The sequence below is a fragment of the Ranitomeya variabilis genome, chromosome 1 (genome assembly GCF_051348905.1).
Source record: "Ranitomeya variabilis isolate aRanVar5 chromosome 1, aRanVar5.hap1, whole genome shotgun sequence".
NCBI classification, from domain to species: domain Eukaryota; kingdom Metazoa; phylum Chordata; class Amphibia; order Anura; family Dendrobatidae; genus Ranitomeya; species Ranitomeya variabilis.
In genome coordinates this window covers 461,955,889-461,983,513 of record NC_135232.1, presented here as the reverse complement: position 1 = coordinate 461,983,513, position 27,625 = coordinate 461,955,889, and the positions used below count along the sequence as shown (strand labels likewise).

Below are 27,625 nucleotides of genomic sequence, written 5' to 3'. Positions count from 1 at the left end.
CAGAATGTCAAAAGTTTAAATACAACTTGCATGCGTCGACATTTAACCACCATGCACTTGCAAGCCTGGACTAGCTGCCAAACGTCCCATAACATTGTTGCACCCGCTCACAATGAAGCTAGTCAGCAACGCTACATTCCTTCCCTCACTGTAAGCCCACCGATGAGAACAACAACAGCAGCAAATGTGGAGGTGTCGTCGCTAGGGAAAAGCAGTAAGGGAACCACAAGTTTATTGGTAGGAAACACAGCATGTAGGCCTACATCGAGAATACCATCACCACCCCACTCTCAATCCGCCATGTCCACCACCACCACCACCGCAAGTCCCACCATATGCACCTCGCCAGTCCAGCTCACCCTCCAAGAGACTCTCATTAGGAAAAGAAAGTACTCACCCTCTCATCCGCGTACACAGGGTTTGAACGCCCACATTGCTAGACTGATATCGTTAGAGATGATGCCCTACTGCTTGGTTGAAAGTGAAGCTTTCAAAGCCTTGATGGCCTACGCAGTACCAGGCTATGAGCTACCCAGTCGACATTTCTTTTCTAGAAAAGCCATCCCAGCCCTCCACCAGCATGTCAAAGACCGCATTCTCCATGCACTGAGGCAATCAGTCAGTGAAAAGGTGCACCTCACAACTGATGCATGGACCAGTAGGCATGGTCAGGGACGTTACGTGTCCATCACGGCACACTGGGTTAATGTGGTGGATGCAGGGTCCACAGGGGACAGCCATAGTGGGACAGTTCTGCATAGCCCACGGTCTAGGAAACAGTTGGCAGTAGGCGTTCGACACTGATCCTCCTCCAGAAGCAAAACCTCAACCACAGAGCGAAGTTGCCCTACCACTCCATCCGCAGCTGCCAGTGTTGCACACGAGGTGTCCCATTATGGAACAGCTAGTGGTAAGCGTCAGCAGGCTGTGTTGGAAATGAAGTGTTTGGGCGACAACAGACACACCGCGGAAGTTCTGGCCGAGTTCTTGCAGCAAAAAACTCAGTCATGGCTGGGCAGTGTACATCTTGAGGCAGGCAAGGTAGTCAGTTATAACGGAAGGAATTTTATGGCTGCCATAGCCCTTTCAGAACTGAAACACATTTCTTGCCTGGCTCACACCTTGAACCTGGTGGTGCAGTGCTTCCTGAAAAGTTATCCGAGGTTACGAGACCTGCTCCTGAAGGTGCGAAGACTTTGCTCGCACATCCGCCGGTCGCCCGTACACTCCAGCCGTATGCAGAAAGATCAGCGATCGTTGAAGCTTCCCCAGCACCACCTAATAATCGACGTTGCAACAAGGTGGAACTCTACACTGCACATGCTTCAGAGGCTGTGCGAACAGAGGCGTGCTGTCATGTATTTGTGGGAGGATACACATACACGGGCAGGCAGTTGGATGGCAGACCTGGAGTTGTCTGCTGTACAGTGGTCGAAGCTCCAAGACCTCTGTCAAGTCCTTCAGTGTTTTGAGGAATGCACACGGCTGGTCAGTGCGGACGACGCCATCATAAGCATGAGCATTCCACTAATGCGTTTGCTGATGCAAAGATTGACGCACATTAAGGAGCAGGCGTCTGCAGCCGAGGAGGAGGGAAGCCTTGATGACAGTCAGCCATTGTCTGCTCAGGGAAGTCTCGGGGACGAGGTTGCGGACGAAGAGGAGGAGGAGGAAGATGGGGATGATTATTTATGGGAGGAGGAAGCTTCTCAGGGGGGAATAGAAAGTGTTGGTGGTGCAAGGTCAGGTACAGGTTTTTTGCGGGAGACAAGTGATGGGGATTTGCCAGAAAGTGCTCCTCAACCCAGCACAAGCATTGATTTGACACCTGGAACATTGGCCCACATGGCTGATTATGCCTTGCGTATCCTAAAAAGGGACCCCCGCATTATCAAAATGATCAAAATGATGACCGATGACGATTACTGGTTGGCCTGCCTCCTGGATCCATGCTATAAAGGGAAATTGCAAAATATCATGCCACATGAGAACCTTGAGCAAATATTGGCTACCAAACAAGCTACTCTTGTAGACCGTTTGGTTCAGGCATTCCCAGCACACGGTGGCGGTGATGGTTCTCACACGAGCTGCAGGGGGCAACATGGCAGAGGTGTTAGAGGGGCACAAATCAGAGTGGCGTTGGACAGAGGGGTTTTATGACCAGGTTGTGGAGTGATTTCGCAATGACCGCAGACACGACAGGTACTGCAGCATCAATTCAAAGTGACAGGAGACAACATTTGTCCAGTATGGTTACCAACTATTTTTCCTCCCTTATCGATGTTCTCCCTCACACGTCATTCCCATTTGATTACTGGGCATCCAAAATAGACACCTGGCCTGAATTGGCTGAATATGCATTACAGGAGCTTGCTTGCCCAGCTGCTAGTGTGCTATCAGAAAGAGTATTCAGTGCTGCAGGTTCAATACTGACAGAAAAAAGGACTCGTCTGGCTACCCAAAATGTGGATGATCTAACCTTCATTAAAATGAACCAATCATGGATTTCTAATTATTTTGCCCCACCTTCCCCTGCTGACACCTAGCTTTCCTGTAAAAATATCTTGCTTTTGGACTCGTCTTAATGACTGCTCCAATTTCTCCATTTGCAGCTGCTGTATGTCCAGCATGGGCCATTTTTACACCTCCCTAAATGGGCTGACTCCCCCCACGGGGCCGTGGGCACCACTTGGCGCAAGCACCCGTGCGAGTGCCATTTGGCTGAACAGGTGGGTGTGCCCACTTTTGGGGGACGGCACTGTCACAGGGTCCCTCATAGTACAATGAAGTGTCTCTGGCGGTGGTGGTGCACACCCAACGTCAGACACACCATCGTAACATAAGGGGTCCTGGGCCAGTACCACCGCCCACGAGAGAGTGTTCCCCCCCCAGCTCAAACAGTGCTCTACCACTTGCAAAATTACCTCTCACTGCTCCTCCACTGTTTAGTCTGTGCTGTTAAATCCTTCATTGGCACTGCCAATACCAATTTCTTGACATGATTGATGCTAGTTAAAATATTCAGGGGCCCTGTCCTACATTTACACCAGTTAATACTTTGCGCCAACTACGACTGTCTGCAAGTCAGCAGAAGAGCCCACCCCTGTACCTAGGTATGCCACCAGTTTGTTTGTAAAAAAAATTTTTGCCAGACATTAACCTCACTTTATTATTTTGGCCTACTAACTGTGTCAGACACTCCTTACAGTTGTCCTCCACTGAACAAAGCTAGGCCGCCTGCGTACTCATGTAACCGATTTTTAACTGCATTTTGCCTATTCCTTTTTTGGCCCTACTGTGTCTGCCCCTCGGTGCAATCGTCCTCCGCTGACCACACCAATGCTGCCTGTGTACCCCTGTAGCCTAATTTAAACTGCATAGAGGCTGCTTTTTTATTTTAGGCCTAGGAAGTCTGTCTGCGGTCCCTCCTTGCAATCGTCCTCCGCTGACCACACCAATGCTGCCTGTGTACCCCTGTAGCCTAATTTAAACTGCATAGAGCCTGCTTTATTATTTTAGGCCTAGGAAGTCTGTCTGCGGTCCCTCCTTAAAATTGTCCTCCGCTGACCACACCAATGCTGCCTGTGTACCCCTGTAACCTAATTTAAACTGCATAGAGCCTGCTTTATTATTTTAGGCCTAGGAAGTCTTTCTGCGGTCCCTCCTTGCAATCATCCTCCGCTAACCACATCAATGCTGCCTGTGTACCCCTGTAGTCTAATTTAAACTGCATAGAGGCTGCTTTTTTATTTTAGGCCTAGGAAGTCTGTCTGCGGTCCCTTCTTGCAATCGTCCTCCGCTGACCACACCAATGCTGCCTGTGTACCCCTGTAGGCTAATTTAAACTGCATAGTGGCTGCTTTATTATTTTAGGCCTAGGGAGTCTGTCTGCGGTCCCTCCTTGCAATCGTCCTCCGCTGACCACACCAATGCTGCCTGTGTACCCCTGTAGCCTAATTTAAGCTGCATAGAGCCTGCTTTATTATTTTAGGCCTAGGAAGTCTGTCTGCGGTCCCTCCTTAAAATCGTCCTCCGCTGACCACACCAATGCTGCCTGTGTACCCCTGTAGCCTAATTTAAACTGCATAGAGCCTGCTTTATTATTATAGGCCTAGGAAGTCTGTCTGCGGTCCCTCCTTGCAATCGTCCTCTGCTGACCACACCAATGCTGCCTGTGTACCCCTGTAGCCTAATTTAAACTGCATAGAGGCTGCTTTTTTATTTTAGGCCTAGGAAGTCTGTCTGCGGTCCCTTCTTGCAATCGTCCTCCGCTGACCACACCAATGCTGCCTGTGTACCCCTGTAGGCTAATTTAAACTGCATAGAGGCTGCTTTATTATTTTAGGCCTAGGAAGTCTGTCTGCGGTCCCTCCTTGCAATCATCCTCCGCTGACCACACCAAGGCTGCCTGTGTACCCCTGTAGCCTAACTTAAACTGCATAGAGCCTGCTTTATTATTTTAGGCCTAGGAAGTCTGTCTGCGGTCCCTCCTTAAAATTGTCCTCCGCTGACCACACCAATGCTGCCTGTGTACCCCTGTAGCCTAATTTAAACTGCATAGAGCCTGCTTTATTATTTTAGGCCTAGGAAGTCTGTCTGCGGTCCCTTCTTGCAATCGTCCTCCGCTGACCACACCAATGCTGCCTGTGTACCCCTGTAGGCTAATTTAAACTGCATAGAGGCTGCTTTATTATTTTAGGCCTAGGAAGTCTGTCTGCGGTCCCTCCTTGCAATCATCCTCCGCTGACCACACCAATGCTGCCTGTGTACCCCTGTAGCCTAACTTAAACTGCATAGAGCCTGCTTTATTATTTTAGGCCTAGGAAGTCTGTCTGCGGTCCCTCCTTAAAATCGTCCTCCGCTGACCACACCAATGCTGCCTGTGTATCCCTGTAACCTATTTTAAACTGCATAGAGCCTACTTTCTATTGTTGGCCTAGTACCTGTGTCTGTGTCAGCCAGTCCACTCCTTACAGTTGTCCTCCACTGAACAAAGCTATGCCGCCTGTGTACTCCTGTTACCAATTTTGAACTGCATTTAGCCTACTTACTTATTTGTGCCTAGTAACTGTGTAAGCCTCTCATAACAGTTGTCCTCCCACGCTGAAACAAGCTAGGCCGCCTGGTTAGTCCTGCTAGCAGTTTTGAACAGCATTTAGCCACCTTTTTTTATTGTAGGCCTCTGTCTGTCTGTCTGCACCACACATTACACTTACAACTGTCCCCCGCTGTAAAAAGCTAGGTGGCCTGTGTACACCTCTTACCAATTTAGAACAGCATTTAGCCAATATACTTATTTGGGCCTAGTAACTGTGTCAGACTCTCACAACAGTTGTCCTCCACCGCTGAACCCAGCTATGCCACCTGTGTACTCCTTTTACCAATTTTGAACAGAATATAGCCTTCCTTTTTATTATAGGCCTACTTAGTGTGTCAGAGCCACTAATTACACATGCCCTCCTCCGCTGAACCACGCTATGCCGCCTGTGTACTCCACTTTCTAATTTTGAACTGCATTTTGCCTAATTATTTAGGCCTACTTATTGTGTCTGTCTCCCATTACAGTTGTCCTCCACAGAATAAAGCTAAGCTTCAATCTTCAGGCTTTCGGCCTATATTATCAGATATTAAACTGCATTTGGCCTACTTGTCTGGTTGGACCCTACTAACGGTGTCTGCCGCTCCTGGGTTTTCTCCTGTTTGGTTTTCCTGAGCTTCAATCTTCAGGCTTTCGGCCTACATTTTAATTATTAAACTGCAATTGGCCAACTCGTTTGGTTGGGCCCTAGTAACGGTGTCTGCTGCCCCTCGCTTGTCTCCTCCACTGAATAAAGCTGAGCTTCAATCTTCAGGCTCTCATTAAGTAGTTGTTGTTAATATAACACTGCAGTTGGCCTACTAGTGTGGTTGGGGCCGAATAACGGTGTCTGCCGCTCCAAGGTGTTCTCCAGGTTTACTTGCCTGAGTGTCAATCTTCAGGCTCTCATTAAGTAGTTGTTGTTAATATAACACTGCAGTTGGCCTACTAGTGTGGTTGGGGCCTACTAACGGTGTCTGCCGCTCCTTGGTGTTCTCCACTGAACAGAGCTGAGCTTCAATCTTCAGGCTCTCATTAAGGCTACTTTCACACTAGCGTTTTTTTCAATACGTCGCAATGCGTCGTTTTGGCAAAAAAACGCATCCTGCAAAAAGTGCTTGCAGGATGCGTTTTTTTTCCCATTGACTAACATTAGCGACGCATTTACGACGCATTGACACACGTTGCAACCATCGTGAGACGGTTGCGCGGTGTTGTGGCGGTCCGCCGGGAGCAAAAAACATTACATGTAACGTTTTTTTGCTGCCGACGGTCCGCTTTTTCCGACCGCGCATGCGCGGCCGGAACTCCGCCCCCACCTCCCCGCACTTCCCCGCACCTCACAATGGGGCAGCGGATGCGCTGGAAAAATGCATCCGCTGCCCCCGTTGTGTGGCGCAGAGAACGCTAGCGTCGGTAATCTCGGCCCGGCGCACTGCGACGGGCCGAGCCCGACACTAGTGTGAAAGTAGCCTAAGTTGTTGTTTATATAACACTGCAGTTGGCCTACTAGTTTGGTTGGGGCCTACTAACGGTGTCTGCCGCTCCCTGGTGTTGTACTTCACTGTACAAAGCTGAGCTTCAGTCTTCAGGCTTTCGGCCTATATTATCAGATATTAAACTGCATTTGGCCTACCGCTGTTTGCCTGTTTGTTTTTTTTTATTTAGATAAAGAAATGTATTTATGGGAATAATATTTTTTTTTCTTTATTTAGGAATTTTTTTATTTTTTTTTTTACACATGTGGAAATTTTTTTTTTTACTTTTTTACTTTGTCCCAGGGGGGGACATCACAGATCGCTGATCTGTCAGTTTCCACAGCACTCTGTCAGATCAGCGATCTGACTTCCAGCGCTGCAGGCTTACCAGCGCCTGCACTGAGCAGGCGCTTGGTAAGCCATCTCCCTGCAGGACCCGGATGCAGCCCCGTGGCCATTTTGTATCCGGGGACTGCAGGGAGAGGAGGTAAGAGACGCTCGGAGCAACGCGATCACATCGCGTTGCTCTGAGGGTCTCAGGGAAGCCCGCAGGGAGCCCCCTCCCTGCGCGATGCTTCCCTATACCGCCGGAACACTGCGATCATGTTTGATCACAGTTTGCCGGGGGTTAACCCTTTCACGACATGCGCCGTACTATTACAGCGCATGTCGTGTCTCCCCTGCCGGAGCCCACATCAAAGTCGCGACGTCAGCTGTTTTGTACAGCTGACATGTGCGTGCAATAGAGCGATTCACCCGCCGCTATTAACCTGTTAAATGCCGCTGTGAAACGCAGACAGCGGCATTTAACCGGCGCTTCCGGCCGGAAATGACGTCATCGCTGACCCCTGTCACGATTGGGGGTCGGCGATGCATCAGGATGGTAACCATAGAGGTCCTTGAGACCTCTATGGTTAATAATGCCGGCCTGCTGTGAGCGCCCCCCTGTGGTCGGCGCTCACAGCACACCTGCATTTCTGCTACATAGCAGCGAACATCAGATCGCTGCTATGTAGCAGAGCCGATCGAGTGGTGCCGGCTTCTAGCCTCCCATGGAGGCTATTGAAGCATGGCAAAAGTTAAAAAAAAAATGTTTTTAAAAATATGAAAAAAATAAAAAAAATATGAAAGTTTAAATCACCCCCCTTTCGCCCCATCCAAAATAAATAATAAAAAAAAAAAACGAAAACACAAAAACGAAAAAGGGCTGCGGCATGAAGGGGTTAATGTGCCGGGAGCGGTCCGTGACCGCTCCTGGCACATAGTGCCGGATGTCAGCTGCGATAGTCAGCTGACACCCGGCCGCGCTCCCCCCGTGAGCGCGGCCGATCGCATATGACGTACTATCCCGTCGGTGGGAATTAAGGCCCACCCCACCTCGACGGGATAGTACATCATATGGGATTAAGTCCATGCCTCAGAGACTGCAAGCTGTTATAAAAGCCAGAGGTGGTGCGACAAAATACTAGTGATGTTTTGGAGTGTGTTTTGTTTGTTTGATTTTCATGATTCCATAATGTTTTCCTCAGAATTGAGTGATTCCATAATTTTTTCCCTATGCTTGGATAAAAAAGTAACCATTACTGACTACCACATTTTTAGTTCTTGATTTCTTTTAGTGTTTCTTAAAGCCAGAAAGTTGCCATTTGAAATGACTTTAGTTTTGTGCCATGTCTGTGATCTGCTTTTTTCTACAAAATTAAACAACTGAACGAACATCCTCCAAGGCCGATGATTCCATAATTTTTGCCAGGGGTTGTAAGATTACTGACGGACAACCCCTCTTAAGTTTTATTTACCATTTTGCAGTAGATTGTATCGTAAAATAAAAGGAGTCATTCAAAACTACAACTTGTCACACAAAACACAAGCCTTCACATGCCGATGTCAGTAGAAAAATAAACGATGGCTCTTTGAAGGGAAAAAAAATTATCCAGTCCTTACAGTTGTCCACTACTTGGACAACCCTTCTTAACCCCTTAACAACCAGGGGTATTTCAGTTTTTGAATTTCTGTTTTTTGCTCCGTTTTTTCCCCAAACCATGACTTTTTTATTTTTCCATCAATATGGCCACGTGAGGGCTTGTTTTTTGAGGGACAAAGTGTACTTTTGACCGGCACCATTGGTTTTAACATATCATGTACTAGAAAACAGGAAAAAAAATTGCTGCAGTGAAATTACATAAAAAGTGCAATTCCACAGTTTTGTTTTTTTTACCATGTTCACTAGATGCTAAAACTGACCTGCCATTATGATTATCCAGGTCATTGTGAGTTCACAGACACCAAACATGTCTAGGTTGATTTTTGTTTAAGTGGTGAAAAAAATCCTAAATTTGGTAAAAAAATAAAAATGGTGCCAATTTTCGATACCTGTAGCTAGCGTCTCCATTTTTCATGATCTGGGGTCGGGTGAGGGCTTATTTTTTGCTCACCAAGCTTTTTTGCTCACCAAGTTTTTATTGATACCATTTTTGTGTAGATACATTCTTTGATCACCCGTTATTACATTTTGTTTCAATGTTGCGGCGACCAAAAAAACGTAATTCTGGTGTTTTGAGTTTTTTCTCGTTAAGCCATTTACCGATTGGATTTATTTTTATATTGATAGATCAGGCGATTCTGAACGCGGCGCTACCAAATATGTATGTTTGATTTTTTTATATGTTTTATTTTGAATGGGGCAAAAAGGGGGGTGATTTGAACTTTTATATTTTGTAATACTTTGTTTTTTACTTTTGGCATGCTTCAATAGTCTCCATGGGAGAATAGAAGCTACAGTACTTTGATCGCCTCTGCCACATACAGGCCATTTTCAGATCACCTGTGTGTAGCAGAATTAGGCCATGTTCACACTTTGCGGTTTTTACCGCGGAACCGCGGCGATTTTGATGCTGCGGGTCCGCAGCAGTTTCCATAGCGTTTCCATTTACATGTAAACCCTATGGAAACCGCAAACCGCTGTGCACATGCTGCGGGAAAAACCGCGCAGAAACGCAGCGGTTTAAAACCCGCAGCATGTCACTTCTTTGTGCAGAATCGCTGCGATTCTGCACCCATAGGAATGCATTGAACCGCTTACTTCCCGCATGGGTCTGTGCCCACGTTGCGGGAAGTAAGCGGATAATGTGCGGGTGGTACCCAGGGTGGAGGAGAGGAGACTCTCCTCCAGGCCCTGGGAACCATATTTGGGGTAAAAAAAAGAATAAAAATAAAAAATCATGTTATACTCACCTCTCAGCGCTGCACGCGGCCGGCCAGTCAGAGTTGCTGTGCGAACAGGACCTGCGGTGACGTCACGGTCACATGACCGTGATGACGCCCGGGTCACATGACCGTGACGTCACGAAGGTCCTTCTCGGCACAGCATCTTTGGAACCGGAGCGCCGCGTGCAGCGCCCAGGAGATCCGGACATCGGAGGGTGAGTATAACCAATTTTTATTATTTTTAACATTACTATTGATGCTGCATATTGTTGCATATGCAGCATCAATAGTATAGGCGGAAACCCGCAGCGGAAACTGCGGAACAAACCACGATAAATCTGCAGGGATAACCACAGCGGTTTTGCCCTGCAGATTTATCAATTCCGCTGCGGGAGAACCCGCAGAGGGACGCCGCAAACTGTGAACGTGGCCTTATGCTACTTTCACACTAGCGTTAACTGCAATCCGTCACAATGCGTCGTTTTGCAGAAAAAACGCATCCTGCAAAAGTGCTTGCAGGATGCGTTTTTTCCCCATAGTCTAACATTAAGCGACGTATTGCGACGGATTGACACACGTCGCAACCGTCGTGCGACGGTTGCGCCGTGTTGTGGCGGACTGTCGGCACAAAAAAAGCTACATGTAACGTTTTTTGCCGCCGACGGTCTGCTTTTTCCGACCGCGCATGTGCGGCCGGAACTCCGCCCCCACCTCCCCGCACCTCACAATGGGGCAGCGGATGCGCTGGAAAAATGCATCCGCTGCCCCCATTGTGCAGCGCAGAGAACGCTAGCGTCGGTAACCTCAGCCCGACGCACTGCGACGGGCCGAGCCTGACGCTAGTGTGAAAGTAGCCTTACTTGCTATAAGCACCGACCACATGGTGGCACTCATAGCAATCTGTCAATGACAACCATAGAGGTCTGCTGCAGACTACTGGCTGTCATGGCAACCCAGTGATGACCCACGATCATGTGATGGGTCACCGATTGGCGGGATTAGTGACGCGCTTCTGGTAAGCACAAGTTAAATGCCGACGTCAGAGATGGACAGCGACGTTTAACTAGTTAACAGCCGTGGGTGGATGGTGATTCCACGCATGGCTGTTGCTGGTACATGTCGGCTGTATAAATCAGCCGTCATGTGCCCGGAAAGGTGAGGGCTCAGTGCCGAAGCCTGCACCAAACAGGTTGGAGTCGGCGTTATGGGTTAATCTAAGGCTACGTGCACACGTTGCAGACTTTTGCTGCGGGTCCGCAGCGGTTTCCCATGCGTTTACAGTACAATGTGAACCTATGGGAAACGTAATCCGCAGTGCCCATGCTGCGGAAAAAAACGCGCGGAAACGCAGTGGTTTACATTCCGCAGCATGTCACTTCTTTGTGCGGATTCCGCAGCGGTTTACACCTGCTCCACAATAGGAATCCGCACAAAACTGCGGTAAATCTGCAGGTAAAACACAGTGCCTTTTACCTGCGGATTTCTAAAATCCGCTGCGAAAAAATCCGCAGAGGTCAATTCTATTTGTGCACATACCCTGATGTTTGGCTGTTCCCAGTGTCAGCGCTTGTCAGCGCGAGTGACACCGGCCCGCCTTCACACAAACTGCCCATGAGGTGGAGAGCAGCTGACAGGAGGCGGAGCCAGCATCACCCCTGCTGATTGGGCGCCGGGGTCACATGGCACAACCCAACTGAATGAATGAGAGCGAGTGCAGGCACCGCGGGAATGGCGCTGGCACCGGAGTATGGGCTTTTCTAGTTCGGAGCCAAGTCGGGGGTATGAGAAGGGGCTGTCCAAGTAGTGAACGACCCCTAAGGCGTTAAAGCCCAAATTTGCGCCAGTCTCAGAGGTTTCCATCTCAATGAGCTATGGACTACACGGGGGGAACTGCCCAATAAAAGGCGGGAACACTGCTACAAGTGAGTGGGTGGGAAACCCCCGGTCACGTGTACTGGACTAGGAAGCGTTATCTCCCAGGAGACACTGCGCCGCCAAACAGCTGTTCGTGTGTCCGGCGACAGCCGGCTCCCTGCACGCTTCCCGCCATTTTCTGTCAGCGCGCCAGCTCCCCTCCCAGGAGTCCGTTACGGCGCCGCCCCCTGTTTTCTTGCCAGTCATCACACGTTGCAAGAAATGGTTCCACTTCCCGTAAAGTTCCTCATCCTCGGCCCACCCTGTGCTGAGTGTCCGCGCAGGATCCCGCCCGGCCGCATCACTGCCCTGCCCCGCCCATCCCGTTACACAAGTTGTCCGTCACCCCGCCCTGGCCACGCCCACTACACCCTGCTATTTACTCATCTGCCGGCCGCCTGCTCGCATCACTCTGCTCTGCTCGCCCGATCCTGTCACCGGCACCATGGTCCGATTTATCGAGAGTCTGGTAAGCTGGAGCGCGGCTCACTTCCCGGCATGTTGTGCCATGTGACCGCGGTCATGTGGGGAGCCGGCTGCCGTTCTGTTATTGGGGTGGGTGCAGTGCCTCGTCACTATAGTGTGCGCTGTCAGGTGGTCTGGGGTGCCCTGTTCTGTCCCCGGCAGGTCTGCGGGAGCTGCCTGCTGCGGGGCTGAGAGTGTCGTGTGCGCAGCCCCTGACCCGTGTGTGTAGGGGTCCTCACCTCAGGAGGAGCACAGGCCAAACGCTAGCCCGCCCTGCCTGCTCTGCTGGAATGCTCCATGGTGTCAGATAACAACCTGCCCCGCAGGACCTGCAAGCCACGATGACTAGGCAGATCTCAGCCAGCCAGTAACGGGGCTGCTGACGTATGGCCTCTGCACCCATCCATGGGGGATAATGGGGTCTCTGAGTGACATAGAAACAAGGCATGAAGTAGAGCTCATCATGGTCTGTGATTGAGCCTCCTCTGCTGATCAGTCATTTGTTATAAAATGAATAGAAGACTTCATAACAGACTCCTCAAAAATCAGAAGATTGTTATATCAGAGATACAAGTATCGGAATAGCCACTCATTTTGTAAGATCTCTTGTCTTTTAATCAAATTTTTAGGAGCATTGATTACTCGGTTTTTCCTGGACCAAGTCTTTTAAAGCAATATAAAAATGTGTATTTATCGGAGGCCAAGTAGTGAACAACCCCTTTAAGGAGTTTGAGGGAAAAAAAATATATATCATTTTTTTTTTTCTCTGCTCAATGTAGCTGAGGCCCTTTTCAGTGTTACTCTGCGCAAGGACTGGCCATGAGTCTCCTGATCTAAAATCAGCCGCCTCTGAGGTCAGGCCTACCACTAGTCCATACTCAGACCTTGGACCACAGATGTGTGAAACCGTCCTAAAAGTAGAAGCCCCCATACACACTAGATAGCTGTGGACTGAACAGTCATACTGCCTACAGCTATCTCCCATACTCCTGAACACTTGGCTGAGCTTTCCTGTGTTGGGTATGAGAGAGCTGCTGCCAGACGTCTCTGGCAGGATGAGCTGTTGGAAATCGGACATGATGGATCCTGCTTCCTCCTTACATCATGAGTTGAGGCCCCCATGCACATTTGGCTCTGTTCACATGACCACTTGTGATCTGTTTGTAAAGGATCCAGAATTATGGAGGTAGAGGACAAAGTCTCCATAATTTTTTTTAAAGAAATCTAACTTTTGAAAAAGATTATGGTTTTGTTTTTAAAAAATATTTGTACTGGACCCATTTCTACTTTCACCAGTAACATTCTGGGCATGCTCAGTGCTTAAAAACAAAAAAAAACTGATCTGTTAACAGTTGTCAGATCAGATGATCATCTGCTTCTCACTAACTTTACAATAAAGTTTCTCCACATCTAGGTTCGTGACAGCGGAGAGATTACATCTGAGTGCTGTTGGAACACACACACACACACACACACACACACACACACACACACACACACACACACACACACACACACACACACTGACCCATGGACACTTAGCTCAATATCTGCCATGTCTCCACAATGCCCTGTGACAGGTGCGAGAGCTGTCCGTGAATTAAATAGCAAGCACACATGGGAAAAACTAATGTGTGAATAAGGCCTTAGACTGTTGGCCGCTTGTGCAGATGGGTTAAAGACTAATGTGTATGGGGGTCTCAAGTTCATGCACTTCTGTTTTGTATATTGCAAATCTGACACGTGATGAGACTATCAGCGTGAGTCTGCTGTTATATATCTGCTGTGGACAGGCTGGGTGTGCACAGTAAATTCCTAGGGCCCTGTGAGTGTTGTAGGTGAGCTGGGCCCTCATGAATAATAGATCTTTTAAAGGGAATCTGTCACCCATTTTTCGCCTATAAGCTGTGGCCACTGCCATCAGGGGCTTATCTACAGCATTCTGTACGTTCATCTTCCAACAAGACAACGACCCAAAGCACACAGCCAAGAAAACCAAGGCCTGGTTCAAGAGGCAAAAAATCAAGGTGTTGCAGTGGCCTAGTCAGTCTCCTGACCTTAACCCAATTGAAAACTTGTGGAAGGAGCTCAAGATTAAAGTCCACATGAGACACCCAAAGAACCTAGATAATTTGGAGAAGATCTGCATGGAGGAGTGGGCCAAGATAACTCCAGAGACCTGTGCCGGCCTGATCAGGTCTTATAAAAGACAATTATTAGCTGTAATTGCAAACAAAGGTTATTCCACAAAATATTAAACCTAGGGGTTGAATAATAATTGACCCACACTTATGTTTAAAATTTATAAAAAATTAACTGAGCAACAAAACTTTTTGGTTTGTAAGATTTATGCATCTGTTAATAAATCCTGCTCTTGTTTGAAGGCTCTAACTTATTTGCATCTTATTAAACCTGCTAAATCTGCAGGGGGTTGAATACTACTTGTAGGCACTGTAAAAACCTACAAACAGTGTAAACAGATGTGTTGAAAGACACCTAAAACAAAAAGAGCATACCGCATATCTTGTAACCTGTCTCATTCATATATCTAGTAAATGGTGAAGGAAAAAAAAAAACCCACTTCCCTACACCTCGCAAGGAACAGGGATTACCCTTACACTGTGTCCTAGCTTCAATCCAATTGATTGAAAGATGCCCGCAGTAAACATCACCATATAAATGCACCATTAGCTATAATATATAAATTGGGCATAGGAGAGAGAGGGAAGAAAAATGAATCCTCACCACATGCAGCACTGCTCACTGGATGCCCCCGACGCACGTTTTGCCGCTTATCAGCCCTGCTTTTTCAAGGGTAAGTGTGGCTTAGCTCCCTATGAGGACCTTAAGTATTCATGGATACTGGTCACGTGTATATCACATGACCGGGCAAATACATTGCTGCATGTAAACGGCACATGCGCAGATCGTCACAAATGAAACGCCCCTCCTCCCCCGCCTGACTCTTCCAGATGCCTGCCGCGAGTGGGTACCAAAGGTCCCAGTCACGCATGCCACAGGACTATGCCGGACAAGGAGAGGTGGGCGTCCGTGACCGATCGACGCATGCGCACTGCAGCATGAAGTAAATCATAAGTATACACAGCCATATGTCCCCACAGAACGATGTAACCTGATTAAGAATAACAACAATAATTAAACACTTGTCCATGGTAAATCTACAAAACATCACGATTTTTTTCCTCAGACCGTCTGATATGCCTTCATATTCTCGTTAGTCCATAACATAGGTCTTTATATATCCATAAAGAGAATTCCAGTCCGAAGGACCAAACATAGCGATAAATGAGTTTTATCCAAAAGGACCTATATATGACATAATACAACAGTTAAAACCACACAAAAACAGTTTAAAAATACAAAAGGAGGGATTTCCAAGGGTTTTCAGTATTGTTAACTACTCATATCATAGAAAAGGGCCAAAATTTAGGGACTCATTAAGCCCCGCTGGTTTTATGGTTCCCAAAGTTACTATCCATTTTAACTCTCGTTGCGCTAGGAGTTTCTTGATATCACCCCCCCATAATTCCTGTATGTACAACGTCAATTCCTCTTACCATAAAATCTTTTGGATTACAGTTATGGACCAATCTAAAGTGTTTTGGGATGGTCTTAAGTGTTGCCACATCATCCGTCGTTCTTGCTGCATTAATATCCCGTACGTGTTCCCTTACACGAACTCTCAATTTGCGTGATGTCAATCCCACATAAATAAGAGAACACCCACAAGTAGCATAATAAATTACGGTACGTTATTGGTGTTACAAGAGATATATTCTCTTATCTCATATTCTTTTTTGCCATCGGCTGAGCGAAAGGACGTCGTGCCTAAGATGTTGGCACAGGCCACACAGTGGCCACATTTAAAGGAACCTTTAGTTGATTTTGTCATACCAAATGGATTTATACTTGGTGCCACATAGTGGCTTGATATTAGCAGGTCTCTTAAGATTTTTAGACCTGCGAGGGGTCATTAACGGTCAATCTGCAAGAAAAGGTCCCAGGGAGGGTTCAGCACTCAGGACGGGCCAGTATTTTGTTAGAATTGACCTCATACTCTCCCATTCGTGATTATAAACTGAAATAAAACGGATCATCTCATCATTTTTTTTTTTCTCACGTTTAGCACTACCGTGTATCAGCGAATCTCATGTCACTGATCTGGCTCTGTTATATCTGTTTTTTTTATACATCTTTTACTATAACCCCTGTGTTTAAATCTTTGCCTCAAATCCAGAGCCTGTGTCTCAAACCTTGATTTGTTGAGCAGATCCGCCTCATCCTCAAGAACTGTCCAACCGGGACGGCCCTAATGGTGGCTTGGCTGTGTGCTTATTTCGCGTGTATTAACGCATTAACGGATGTTGTTTTGCGAAAGACATCAGTCTGGATGGATGAAGAGGAGTCAACCTCCAAAGTGATGTCTAAAAAATCCAGCCCAAGTTCTGCAGTCCGCACACCAGTTGCTGTATTGTGGCTCTCCTGTCTGCACCAATCTCCCCCCTCCCTGCAAAAAAGTAGTCACATGCAGCAGCTATATATTTGCTTCCAGATGTGCCTTTTCTGGGGTGGCTGGGAGCAGATGTTTTTAGCCAGGGGGGCCAATATCCATGGACCCTCTCTAGGCTGTTAATATCTGCCCTCAGTCACTGGCTTTACCACTCTGGCGGAGAAAATTGTGCGGGAGCCCACGACAATTTTTTTCCGCGATTTAACCCTTTAATTTAATAGCTAGACACAGCAAATTTTGCACATACACACTACTAACAGTAGTGTGGAATATGCCAAAAAAAGGGATATGAGATGGTTTACTGTATGTAAACCATGCCTCATATCATGTCGGGTTTGGGAAGGAGATGGCAAAAGTCCGCAATTGAATTACCGGCTTTTATGATATCTAGCGCTATGAGGAAAAAAAAAAATATATATATACACACTCTCTTCTGTCAGTGTCATTTTACTGTACACCGCACTGAATTGCCGGCTTTACTCTATAACACCGGTGCGTATTTCTCGCAAGTCACACGCATGGTCCGTGCGTAATCCGTATTTTTCTCGCCCCCATAGGCTTTCATTGGCTTTTTTTTTTTTTGCGCAATACGCTGACAAACGCAGCATGCTGCGATTTTCTACTGTACAAGACCGTATAATACGGATCCGTAAAATACGGCAGATAGGAGCAGGGCCATAGAGAACCATGGTACCGTATGCAATCCGTATTTTCTGCACCTCTCATACGTCCGTAAAACTCGCTAGTGTGACGCCGGCCTTATAACCTCTAAACTAATCTGGATGGCCAGTCGCAGTAATGCCACTACCAAGATGGCTACAGCATCAGTGACTGGCAGGCGCCAAACATTTGGGGCGGAGATTGGAGCTTCAAATCCGAGCACCAGCCAGTTCTTGTGGAGTACCTAGGCATTCAAGTGATATCTGAGTATCACTGAACATGACCGCTCATCCCTATTGCTTAGTTAGGGTATGTTTCCAGATTCAGGAAACGCTGCGTGTTTGACACTGCGCAGAGCCACAGCGTCAAACACGCAGCATCCAGATGTTACAGCATAGTGGAGGGGATTTTATGAAATCCCATCTCCACTATGCGTGGTAACACGCATCCGGCGGCCCTGTGATTCCGGACATGCGGCGCGTCTTTTTGGATCGCAGCATGTCCGTTTACCTTGCGACGCTGCAAGGGAAAACGCAGGGCCCTATGTGGGGTGCGATGATTCCGGATGTGATCATGTCTACAGAAGGGGGCGGAGCTTTGGGCGGAGTGTGTTTGCTGCTCTGTCCAAACCGCCTGCCATCCTGAACGTGGACACGTACCCCCATCCTAAACGTGGACACGTACCCTCATATGGGTCAGTATTAATTTTTTTAACGGTGTGTTTCTCCAATCCACAACATGTCAATTTCCGTTACGACTATGCTGAGTTTTGTGTGGCTTTCATTAGATGGGGGAAATCCACAGGTAAAAATGAATGCACATGCGTTTTCAATGCGAAACACCCCAAAACTGCATGTAATTCACATGACTACAATAAACTTCTGTTAAAGCCAAATAAGAAGTATCAAACAGAGGCTTTGTTTAAAAAAAAAAAAAAAAAAAAAAAAAAAAGCCCAAGAAAAAATGCAATACAAATGCAAGTAACCTAATTTACTTAATAGATTTTGATGTTAGATTTTCTGCACCTATCGTGTGAACGTAGCCTTAGAAGAATATGTGCAAACTAATAAGGCTACTTGCACACATCAGTTTCTTGCCGTCAGGCAAAATCTGGCAAATTTTGAGAAAAATAAAAATGGATCCGGCAAGAGTTGCCGCCGGATCTGTGTTATTTATTTATTTTTTTTCTCATAGACTTGTATTAGCGATGGATGGCCTCACGTTTCATCCGTTTTCCGGTGGCCGGAGAAAACAGACATAGGAGCGTTTTTTTGTGTCTGTCAAAAAAACGGACAGCACCTGATCCGTCACTTGCTATAATGGAACCCTATGGCGCCGGATCCGTGAAATCCTGTAGAATGTAAGCCCGCAAGGGCAGGGTCCTCGCCCCTCTATCAGTCTGTCATTGTTAGTTTGCTTACTGTAAGTGATATCTGTAACTTGTAACCCCTTCTCATGTACAGCACCATGGAATCAATGGTGCTATATAGGTGGTGGTGTCGTCTGCACAGAAACAACCCAGTCAACAAAGTTTTACTTGCACTAGGTGAATTAAAATTTACACACAAATGTCTTAGCATTATACCTTTCTAAAATGCCAAAAAGCTACAGCAGATAACACAAAGTATGGTCTGTCTTCTAAAATGATTGCTGGATGTGCAATCTTTTTTCTCTTAAATGCTGTAACATTTCAGAGTAAAACACATGAACTGGTCTATGATTTGTGCTGCTCTTGGTGCCTCCAGCATGAATCAGCTGATGGGGTTACTTCTTTTTTTTTTTTTTTTTTTTTCCTGATTATTTTATTAGAGGCTGGTAAAACCCTGTAAGGGCTGTCCCACACGTCCAGATAATTCCGGTACCGGAATAAATCGGTACCGGAGTTATCCGTGTCCGTGTGCCTGGGAACTCACGGAGGCCATACGTGCGGCACACGTGTGCCGCCCGTATGGCGAGTGGGTACCACACGGAGCGTGTGGTACCCACTCTGCATGGTGCTGAAGCTGCGATTCATATCCTCTCTGCAGTAACGTTTGCTGCAGAGAAAATATGAAGAATAGTGTTAAAAATAAAGATTTAGGTGTCCGCCGCCCCCCCACCCCCTGTGCGCCCCCCCGCTGGTCAGAAAATACTTATCCGGGTCCCCCGTCGGCTGTCGCTCCTTCTTGGTCTTGCCGCGGCTTCTCCTGCATGCGGTCACGTGGGCCCGATCATTTACAGTCATGAATATGTGGCTCCACCTCCCATAGGGGCGGAGCCGACTATTCATGATTGTAATTGATCGGCCCCACGTGACCGCATACAGTAGGAGGCGCGGCCAGACCAGGAAGGAGCGACAGCCGACGGGGGACCCGGATAAGTATTTTCTGACCAGCGGGGGGGCGCACAGGGGGTGGGAGGGCGGCGGACACCTAAATCTTTATTTTTAACACTATTCTTCATATTTTCTCTATAGCAAACGCTGCTACAGGGAAGATATGAATACCGGCTTCAGCACCATGTGGGGGGGACAGCGCTTACTGTAGCGCTGTCTCCTGCACGCACACGGACCCCAGACGGAGAATGTCCGTGTGAGGTGCGTGTTTTACGCGGACCCATTGACTCTATTGGGTCCGTGTAAAACGTGCGCTCCCACGAACACTGACATGTCTCCGTGTTTGGCACACGGAGACACGGTCCGCAAAAAATCAATGACATCTGCACAGATGCATTGATTTTTATGGGTCTACGTGTGTCAGTGTCTCCGGTACGTGAGGAAACTGTCACCTCACGTACCGGAGCCACTGACGTGTGAAACCGGCCTAAGGAGTTGTTCTAGCTGTCGTGATCTGTGCACAGCAGACTGGAAAAGATTACATAAACATGTCTGCCATTATGGGGCAACAGTACTATATTAACACACTAAAATCGGAAGGGAATTGTCCATCGTTGGTAAGGGATGTTTTATCTTTCTATTGACTCTGCGGGACAGCTACAATGATCTGTCACTGGAAGCCACAAGGACAATAGATCCAGTTTGCACCTGTATTGGGATGTGCTCTCGACTTGTCAGGCTGAAATAACATATGCAGTTTTTGAGCTGCAATTCAAAAGGACCGGACAATATAAGGCAAGGACCTTTACCGTTCCTTAGTGGTGGATTCATCCCTGACTCAAGAAGGCATCAAAAACTGCATGTGTGATCTCAACCTAGAAACTAGGACATGCACAACTAGTTGCCATCTTAGACTTCTCTGGTGTAATGCTGGTTGCTGTGTGTACCTGATGGACATCTTAGGTTGGGTGCACATGATCCGGAAGTAGCATCGCTATATCGAAGGTGCTGCCGTCTATTAAATGCAGGTGAATCCTTTGTGGTCACTGAACCATGCAAATTCACCGCGTCCAATACCTTCTATGGGTGAAATTTCTCTTGCGGAGATTAGCGTATCCACAAGAGAGATTGACATGCTGCGGTCTGGCGAGACCCGCCGCATGTCAGTCTCCGGACTTGGGATTTCTTGAAATCCCATCCACTATGCTATAACATCTGACCGCTATGCGTATGCTGTGTAATTATGCAACGTCCAACACACAGCAATTCTGGCTTCTGTGCACATACACTTGGGCTTCTTTCACACTTCCGTCTTCCAAATCTGGACAGGATCCGTCAAGACGTTGAAATGACGGATCCTGTGCAGATTATGGAAAACGTGTGCACTGGGCCCGTCTTTCTGACGGACCCGTCGAGCCTATGTGCACCTGTTGTGTATGTCTCTTTGCAGCAGTTTTCTGCTGCGAAAACGCATACACAACACAAACAAGGTTAAAAAAAAAAAAATTAAAAATTTCAGTATTCTCACCTACCGGCATCCGCGCAGCGATGCTCCCGGCAGCTAGCGTTCCTAGTAATACATCGCGACATTTCGCAATGTATTACTAGGAAGTAACGCTAGCTGCCGGGAGCATCGGTGACACTGTGCAGGAACGCCGGTAGGTGAGAATATTGTGTTTATTTTTTAAATTATTTTTCACATTCTATCTTGTTACTATTGATGCTGCATAGGCAGCATCAATAGTAAAAAGAGAGCATTTCCCTGACGGGAAATTCTTCCACGCATGCTCTCTTTGAAAAGATGGGACCCGTCGCTGGATTCCTGCTTTTCACAGGCAGCGACGCATCCTGTGCCCATAGGCTTCCATTGTAGCCAGTGATGGGCAGCGCAGGCTGAGTCGTTGTCCGATTTTCCGACATGCAGAAAAAACGTTCCTCTGAACGTTTTCTCTGCCCGACGGACAGTTGTTTTTTATTTTTTATGCAGGATCCAGTGAAAGACGGATAAAACGGATGGCAATCCGTCGCTAAGGCTTCCTTCACACTAGCCTTTTTGGCTGCACGTCGCAATGCGTCATTTAGGAGATAAAACGCATCCTGCAAAGTTGTCTGCAGGATGCATTTTTTCCCCATAGACTAACATTACCCACGCATTGCGACGTATTGCGTCGTTACATGTAACGTTTTTTTGTGCGTCGAGTCTGCCATTTTCGACTGAAACTCCGCCCCCTCCTCCCCGGACCTTGCAATGGGGGAGCGGAAGCGTCGTAAGACTGCTTCCGCTGCCCACGTCAGGCATTTTTTTCACAGTATGCGTCGGTACGTCGGGCTGACGCATAGCGACGGCCCCGTGCCGACGCTAGTGTGAAAGCAGCCTAATACAAGTCTGAGAAAATGCAGGATCCTGCAAGTTTTTTTGCAGGATCCTGCATTCTCAAAAATCGAAGGATTGTGACAGGAGGTGAAAGCCGGAAGTGTGAAAGAGGCCTTAGAAATACTGTATGTAGTCTGTATTTCAGTGTCCTCCCACCCTTCACAAAGCCTAATTTTGACGAAGATGGGTTCCTGTAATGGTGCATGTGAAATTATTGCTTCCATTACGGTAATTATGAAATGCTGTTGAAAGATCTGTTTCCTAATACAAGTGTTCAGGAAGCGTCTGTTTCGGTGTCTCCAAACCCTGAGGCATTGTGTTACTCTTTAAGCTGAGTTCATGTTATTGACTTGACTCATCTTGGATATGTCACACTATTGTCTGTAAATGATTAGCATTTGACTCAAAATAACCGTTATGTATCTGTTAGAATTGTATCTAACCGACAGGGGGTTTCACAGCAAACTACTTTGCGGTGTCAGTCGGTCTGGTAGATAATGATTGTAGAGGATTGAGTGAGGGCACACCACAGCTCCATTCAAGACTGCTCTGCAAAACCTTGTTCCTGGGTACCAGAACACTGATTTCGGGTGGGATCTTGCAGCTCCTTATCAGCAGTATAAGGCATAACGCGGTGTAACGTAGTCCGTTAATGCCGCCATTGCCTGTAATGGTGAACGCATTGCTAGCGCCCGCCCACTTTGGGCGTGCGCTAGCGATGTGCCGTCATTTGAGGCTAGGGTCACATTGCGTTAGGGCAATCCATTTAGCGCTAAGCGCTAGCGGATTGTGCTAACGCAATGTCTTTTTCGGGGTCGCTCTAAACGTCCCCGCTAGCGCAGATACCCGATCTGCGAGAGCGGGGCACGGACTGCGGACGCTGCAAGCAGCGTCCGAGGTGCGCTACAAAAGACCGGCACATCGCTAGCGCGTGCCGAAAATGACACACGCTAGCAATGCGCTTTAACATTGCGGGCAATGGGAGCGCTAACGGACGCCTTGCACGGCGTTAATTTCCCCGTGCAACGCTGTCCGTTAGCGCTCAGCCATAAACGCAATGTGACCCTAGCCTAAGTGACGGCCCGCGAACACTGCTTGCAGCGTTCACGGTCCGTTCCTCGCTAGCGCAGATCGGGGATCTGTGCTAGCGGGATCGGCTAACGCGATCCCTTTTGGAACATTGCGTTAGCGCAGTCCGTAGCGCTATGCGCTAAACGGACTGCCCTAACGCAATGTGACCCTAGCCTAACAGAGATTAATCCTACATTTCCAAACCAGGCTGTTGCAACTGGAATCTCCATTAATGAGCCTTTTTCCTGACTGTAATAACTTCATTATCTGATTTTGTTTAAACATGGATCTGCGAAGACCTTCAAACTAAAGGTACCTTCACACGAAGCGACACTGCAGCGATAGCGACAACGATGCCGATCGCTGCAGCGTCGCTGTTTGATCGCTGGGGAGCTGTCACACAGACCGCTCTCCAGCGACCAACGATGCCGAGGTCCCCGGGTAACCAGGGTAAACATCGGGTTGCTAAGCGCAGGGCCGCGCTTAGTAACCCGATGTTTACCCTGGTTACCAGCGTAAAAGTAAAAAAAAAAAAACCAGTACATACTTACATGCGTCCCCCAGCGTCTGCTTCCTGATACTGACTGAGCTCCGGCCCTAACAGCACAGCGGTGACGTCACCGCTGTGCTTTCACTTTCACTTTAGGGCCGGATCTCAGTCAGAGCAGGAAGCAGACGCTGGGGGACGCGCAGGTGAGCATGTACTGTTTGTTTTTTTTACTTTTACGCTGGTAACCAGGGTAAACATCGGGTTACTAAGTGCGGCCCTGCGCTTGGTAACCCGATGTTTACCCTGGTTACCAGTGTAAAATATCGCTGGTATCGTTGCTTTTGCTTTCAAACACAACGATACACGGCGATCGGACGACCAAATAAAGTTCTGGACTTTATTCAGCGACCAGCGACATCACAGCAGGATCCTGATCGCTGCTGCGTGTCAAACGAAACGATATCGCTAGCGAGGACACTGCAACGTCACGGATCGCTAGCGATATCGTTACAAAGTCGTTTCGTGTGAAGGTACCTTAAATCCTTAAACATGTCTGTCTCGTGATCGTGAGAGCGGAGACCAGTCAGTTGCAGCGGATAGGCTGTAGAGGTCATGTGATAATAACTAGAAGTTGCTGATGGGGCTGCAGCATTCGTGGAGCTGTGAAAACTGCTGCACATCAGGGGTCGCTGATTGTCACAAATCACTGGGGACTCTGAGCAGAAGGGCGGTGCAGGTTAAGTAAGAAAGTGGTTTGTTTTTGTTTGTTTTTTTTGTACATTTGGGGCATTAAAAAAAAAAAAAAAAAAATTCCCCAACAGTGGACAATCCCTTTTTTTTAAAGAAATTATTTCAATAAATATTAGTATTTTTGCACTATTTTGCTACTGCTCTCTTGTTATGCCAGCCATAACTCCCGACGGCAGGCTGTTCCTAGGCCTCATACGACAGCAGATGGTGGACCATATGACCATTCTCCATTGTATTTTTCACTGAGGTAAAGGGGTATTCCTTTCACTAACCACTCATTAGGTCAGGGGTGGGGAATCTTTTTTTTTTTTTTTTTTCTTTTGTGCCAAGGGCCATGTGGATATTTATACCGTCTTTCTGGGGCCGTACAAACTCGGCCCACAAAGTACATCCTGACTCTGACACTGGATTCAGGATGTAATCTGTCATTGCATGCCTTCAGTGATCAGTAGTGAACACTGCATATGTGTACTAAGGCTACGTTCACATTTGCGGTCAGCGCCGCAGCGTCGGGCGCCGCAGCGGCGCCGCATGCGTCATGCGCCCCTATATTTAACATGGGGGCGCATGGACATGCGTTGTGCTGCGTTTTGCGCCGCATGGCCGCAAGCGTTGGACGCAAGAAACGCATCAAGTTGCATTTTTTTTGCGTCCAACTTTCGGCCAAAAAGGACGCATGCGGCGCAAAACGCAGCGTTTTAGCGTGCGTTTTGCCGCGTTTTTGTTTGCGTTGTGCGCTGCGGCGCCGACGCTGCGGCGCACAACGCAAATGTGAACGTAGCCTAACAGAGCAGGAAGAAATTAATGAGCTGGTGGCAATCAAACTACACCCCCCCCCCCCGACCTAGAATGCGGTCCCTGACAATCTGCTTGGGGGGGCCAGATAGGGGGTCATCGAGGGCCGTAAATGGCCCTGGGGCCTGAGGTTCCGCAGCCCAGCATTAAGGTACCGTCACATTAAGTGACGCTGCAGCGATCTAGACAACGATGCCGAAGTCCCCAGGTAACCAGGGTAAACATCGGGTTACTAAGCGCAGGGCCGCGCTTAGTAACCCAATGTAAATGTAAAAAAAACCACACTACATACTTACATTGCCGTGTCTGTCGCGTCCCTCGCCTTCAGCTTCCCTGTACTGTGTAAGCGCCGGCCCTAAAGCACAGCTGTGACGTCACCGCTGTGCTTTGCTTTACGGCCGGCACTGACACATTCAGTGCAGGAAGCTCTGAGCAGCAGCGCGGACGCCGGGGGACGTGACAGACATCAGAGGGTGAGTATGTAGTGTTTTTTTTTACTTTTACAATGGTAACCAGGGTAAATATCGGGTTACTAAGCGCGGCCCTGCGCTTAGTAACCCGATATTTACCCTGGTTACCATTGTAAAACATTGCTGGCATTGTTGCTTTTGCTGTCAAACACAACGATACACGCTGATCTGACGACCAAATAAAGTTCTGGACTTTCAGCTACGACCAACGATATCACAGCAGGATCCAGATCGCTGCTGCGTGTCAAACACAACGATATCGTTATCCAGGACGCTGCAACGTCACGGATCGCTATCGTTATCGCTGCAAAGTCGTTTAGTGTGAAGGTACCTTTAGGTGATAATTCTCAGAATTGGTTACGTTTAGCTGACTTTTTTTTTTTCTTTTTTCGTAATGATATCTATGCATATGTGTACTGTTTTGATAAAAAGCAAATGGGTGAATTTAAAGGCTAATGACTCATTTAAATAAAGGCTGAGATTTATTGCTAGGTCTTACAAAACCTGTATTATAGTGGGAGGCTTCCGTGATGCTTAGCCGCTGCTTCCGCCTTACTCAATTGTTCAAAGTAGACGACTAAAGTTCCCAGTTGAGCAGTTAGATAAACATTTCTTCCTTCTCATTAAACATTTATTGAACATGACTCTTAACTTTGGCTTCAGCAAATGTAGATTGTGTCATCTTTCTAATCCTCCATCAAAGGTTATGTGTTTCTGAGAGGCATGGTGACTTGTCAGAAGTTTTGATTGCTGGTGGATCTCTGCACCAAGCAGGGTGGATAAAAATCAATGTTTTTTTAAAAAAATCAAAAAAATCGGATTTTTTTGATTTAAATCGGATTTTTTTGATTTAAATCGGATTTTTTTCAATAAACTGCTTTTTGAGGAAAATATTTTACCATCCAAAGGTTCTTCCATCATGAGATAAAGCTGAGTTGTTTAACTCAGTAGAATAAAGGCTGTATATGTGTAACATTCACAATGCCATGCTCTTCCAGAGGTTTCTGTAGGATGCTGACTATCCAACAAGTTTGGGCATGTCAACTGAATGGAAAAAGAAACTAAACCAAAAGTGAAACCAAGCTAGAAGTGTGGAATTAAAGGGGCAGTTTGAACAAAATGTGGAGGCTATTAATAGTTTATACAATTAAGACATGCTGCTTTTAAACACCTACCTATTGCCATATAGTAAAACAAAAAAGATTTTTACTTACTTTGGGGTCCCCCCCTCACCCTGGCGTTAGATCGTTGCCCCTAGTTTCGTCCGTGTAACTATGGGCGCACATGCGCACTGCTCTCACTTCTCATTTTAATCGTGATTTATATTGAAAAAAAACCTTTTGATTTAAATCATGATTAAAATCATGATTTAAATCGATCCGATTTAAATAGAAAAAAATCTTTTGATTTAAATCGTGATTTAAATCATGATTTAAATCGGCGTGATTTAAATCAATCCACCCTGGCACCAAGACTATAAAAATCTCAGTAACAAAGCGTTGGAGTGCTCAGCTAAGTTTGTTGCCCCCTCAGGCTTATGATGCCCTTTTTTGATTTTTTTTTTTTTTTTTTGTTTGTTTGTTTTTGTTTCTAACTTTAGTGACCTTTAAAAAAAATGTATCCTCTTTGAAGGCTTGCACCCTTTGTACACCCAGTTCTTAAATTGTGTTTTTAGTCAAGGAGGCATCTTTTAAGTATTTTGCCTCCTTGCCTAACACTATGGGCCTGATGCATCAAGACCGGCGTTGTTTTTGATGAGTAGATGGACGGTTTTTAGACACTCTTAATTAATGAACAGGCATACCTCTCTTCATGAATCGGATGGGCGTGTGTGTCGCCACAAATCTTTCTCCAGCCCCATGACGAGCGGTGGTCATTATACCCCAGCTCCTCCCTCTTTGATCTGCTTGAAAATGACGTGAGAACACCAAATTGCTGATTTTTAGTGTAGCTAACAGTTGTGCCAAAATCTCAACTGTTGCAAGCTTTTTGTGCCAGAATACTGGCGAAAAAGCTTTGGTCAATCACA

At 47.1% G+C, this 27,625-nt stretch overlaps 1 protein-coding gene across 1 annotated transcript in view; it reads left to right on the top strand.

The window, feature by feature from the left end:
• The first annotated feature begins 11,443 nt into the window (after nucleotides 1-11,443).
• The window catches only part of TXN (thioredoxin), a 38,455-nt gene continuing 22,273 nt past the window's right edge, over nucleotides 11,444-27,625 (top strand). Inside the window, exon 1 of the mRNA XM_077250481.1 lies at nucleotides 11,444-12,145. Coding sequence (XP_077106596.1) covers nucleotides 12,122-12,145 — 24 coding nt within the window. The 5' untranslated portion in view covers nucleotides 11,444-12,121. The remainder of the gene's footprint in view (nucleotides 12,146-27,625) is intronic.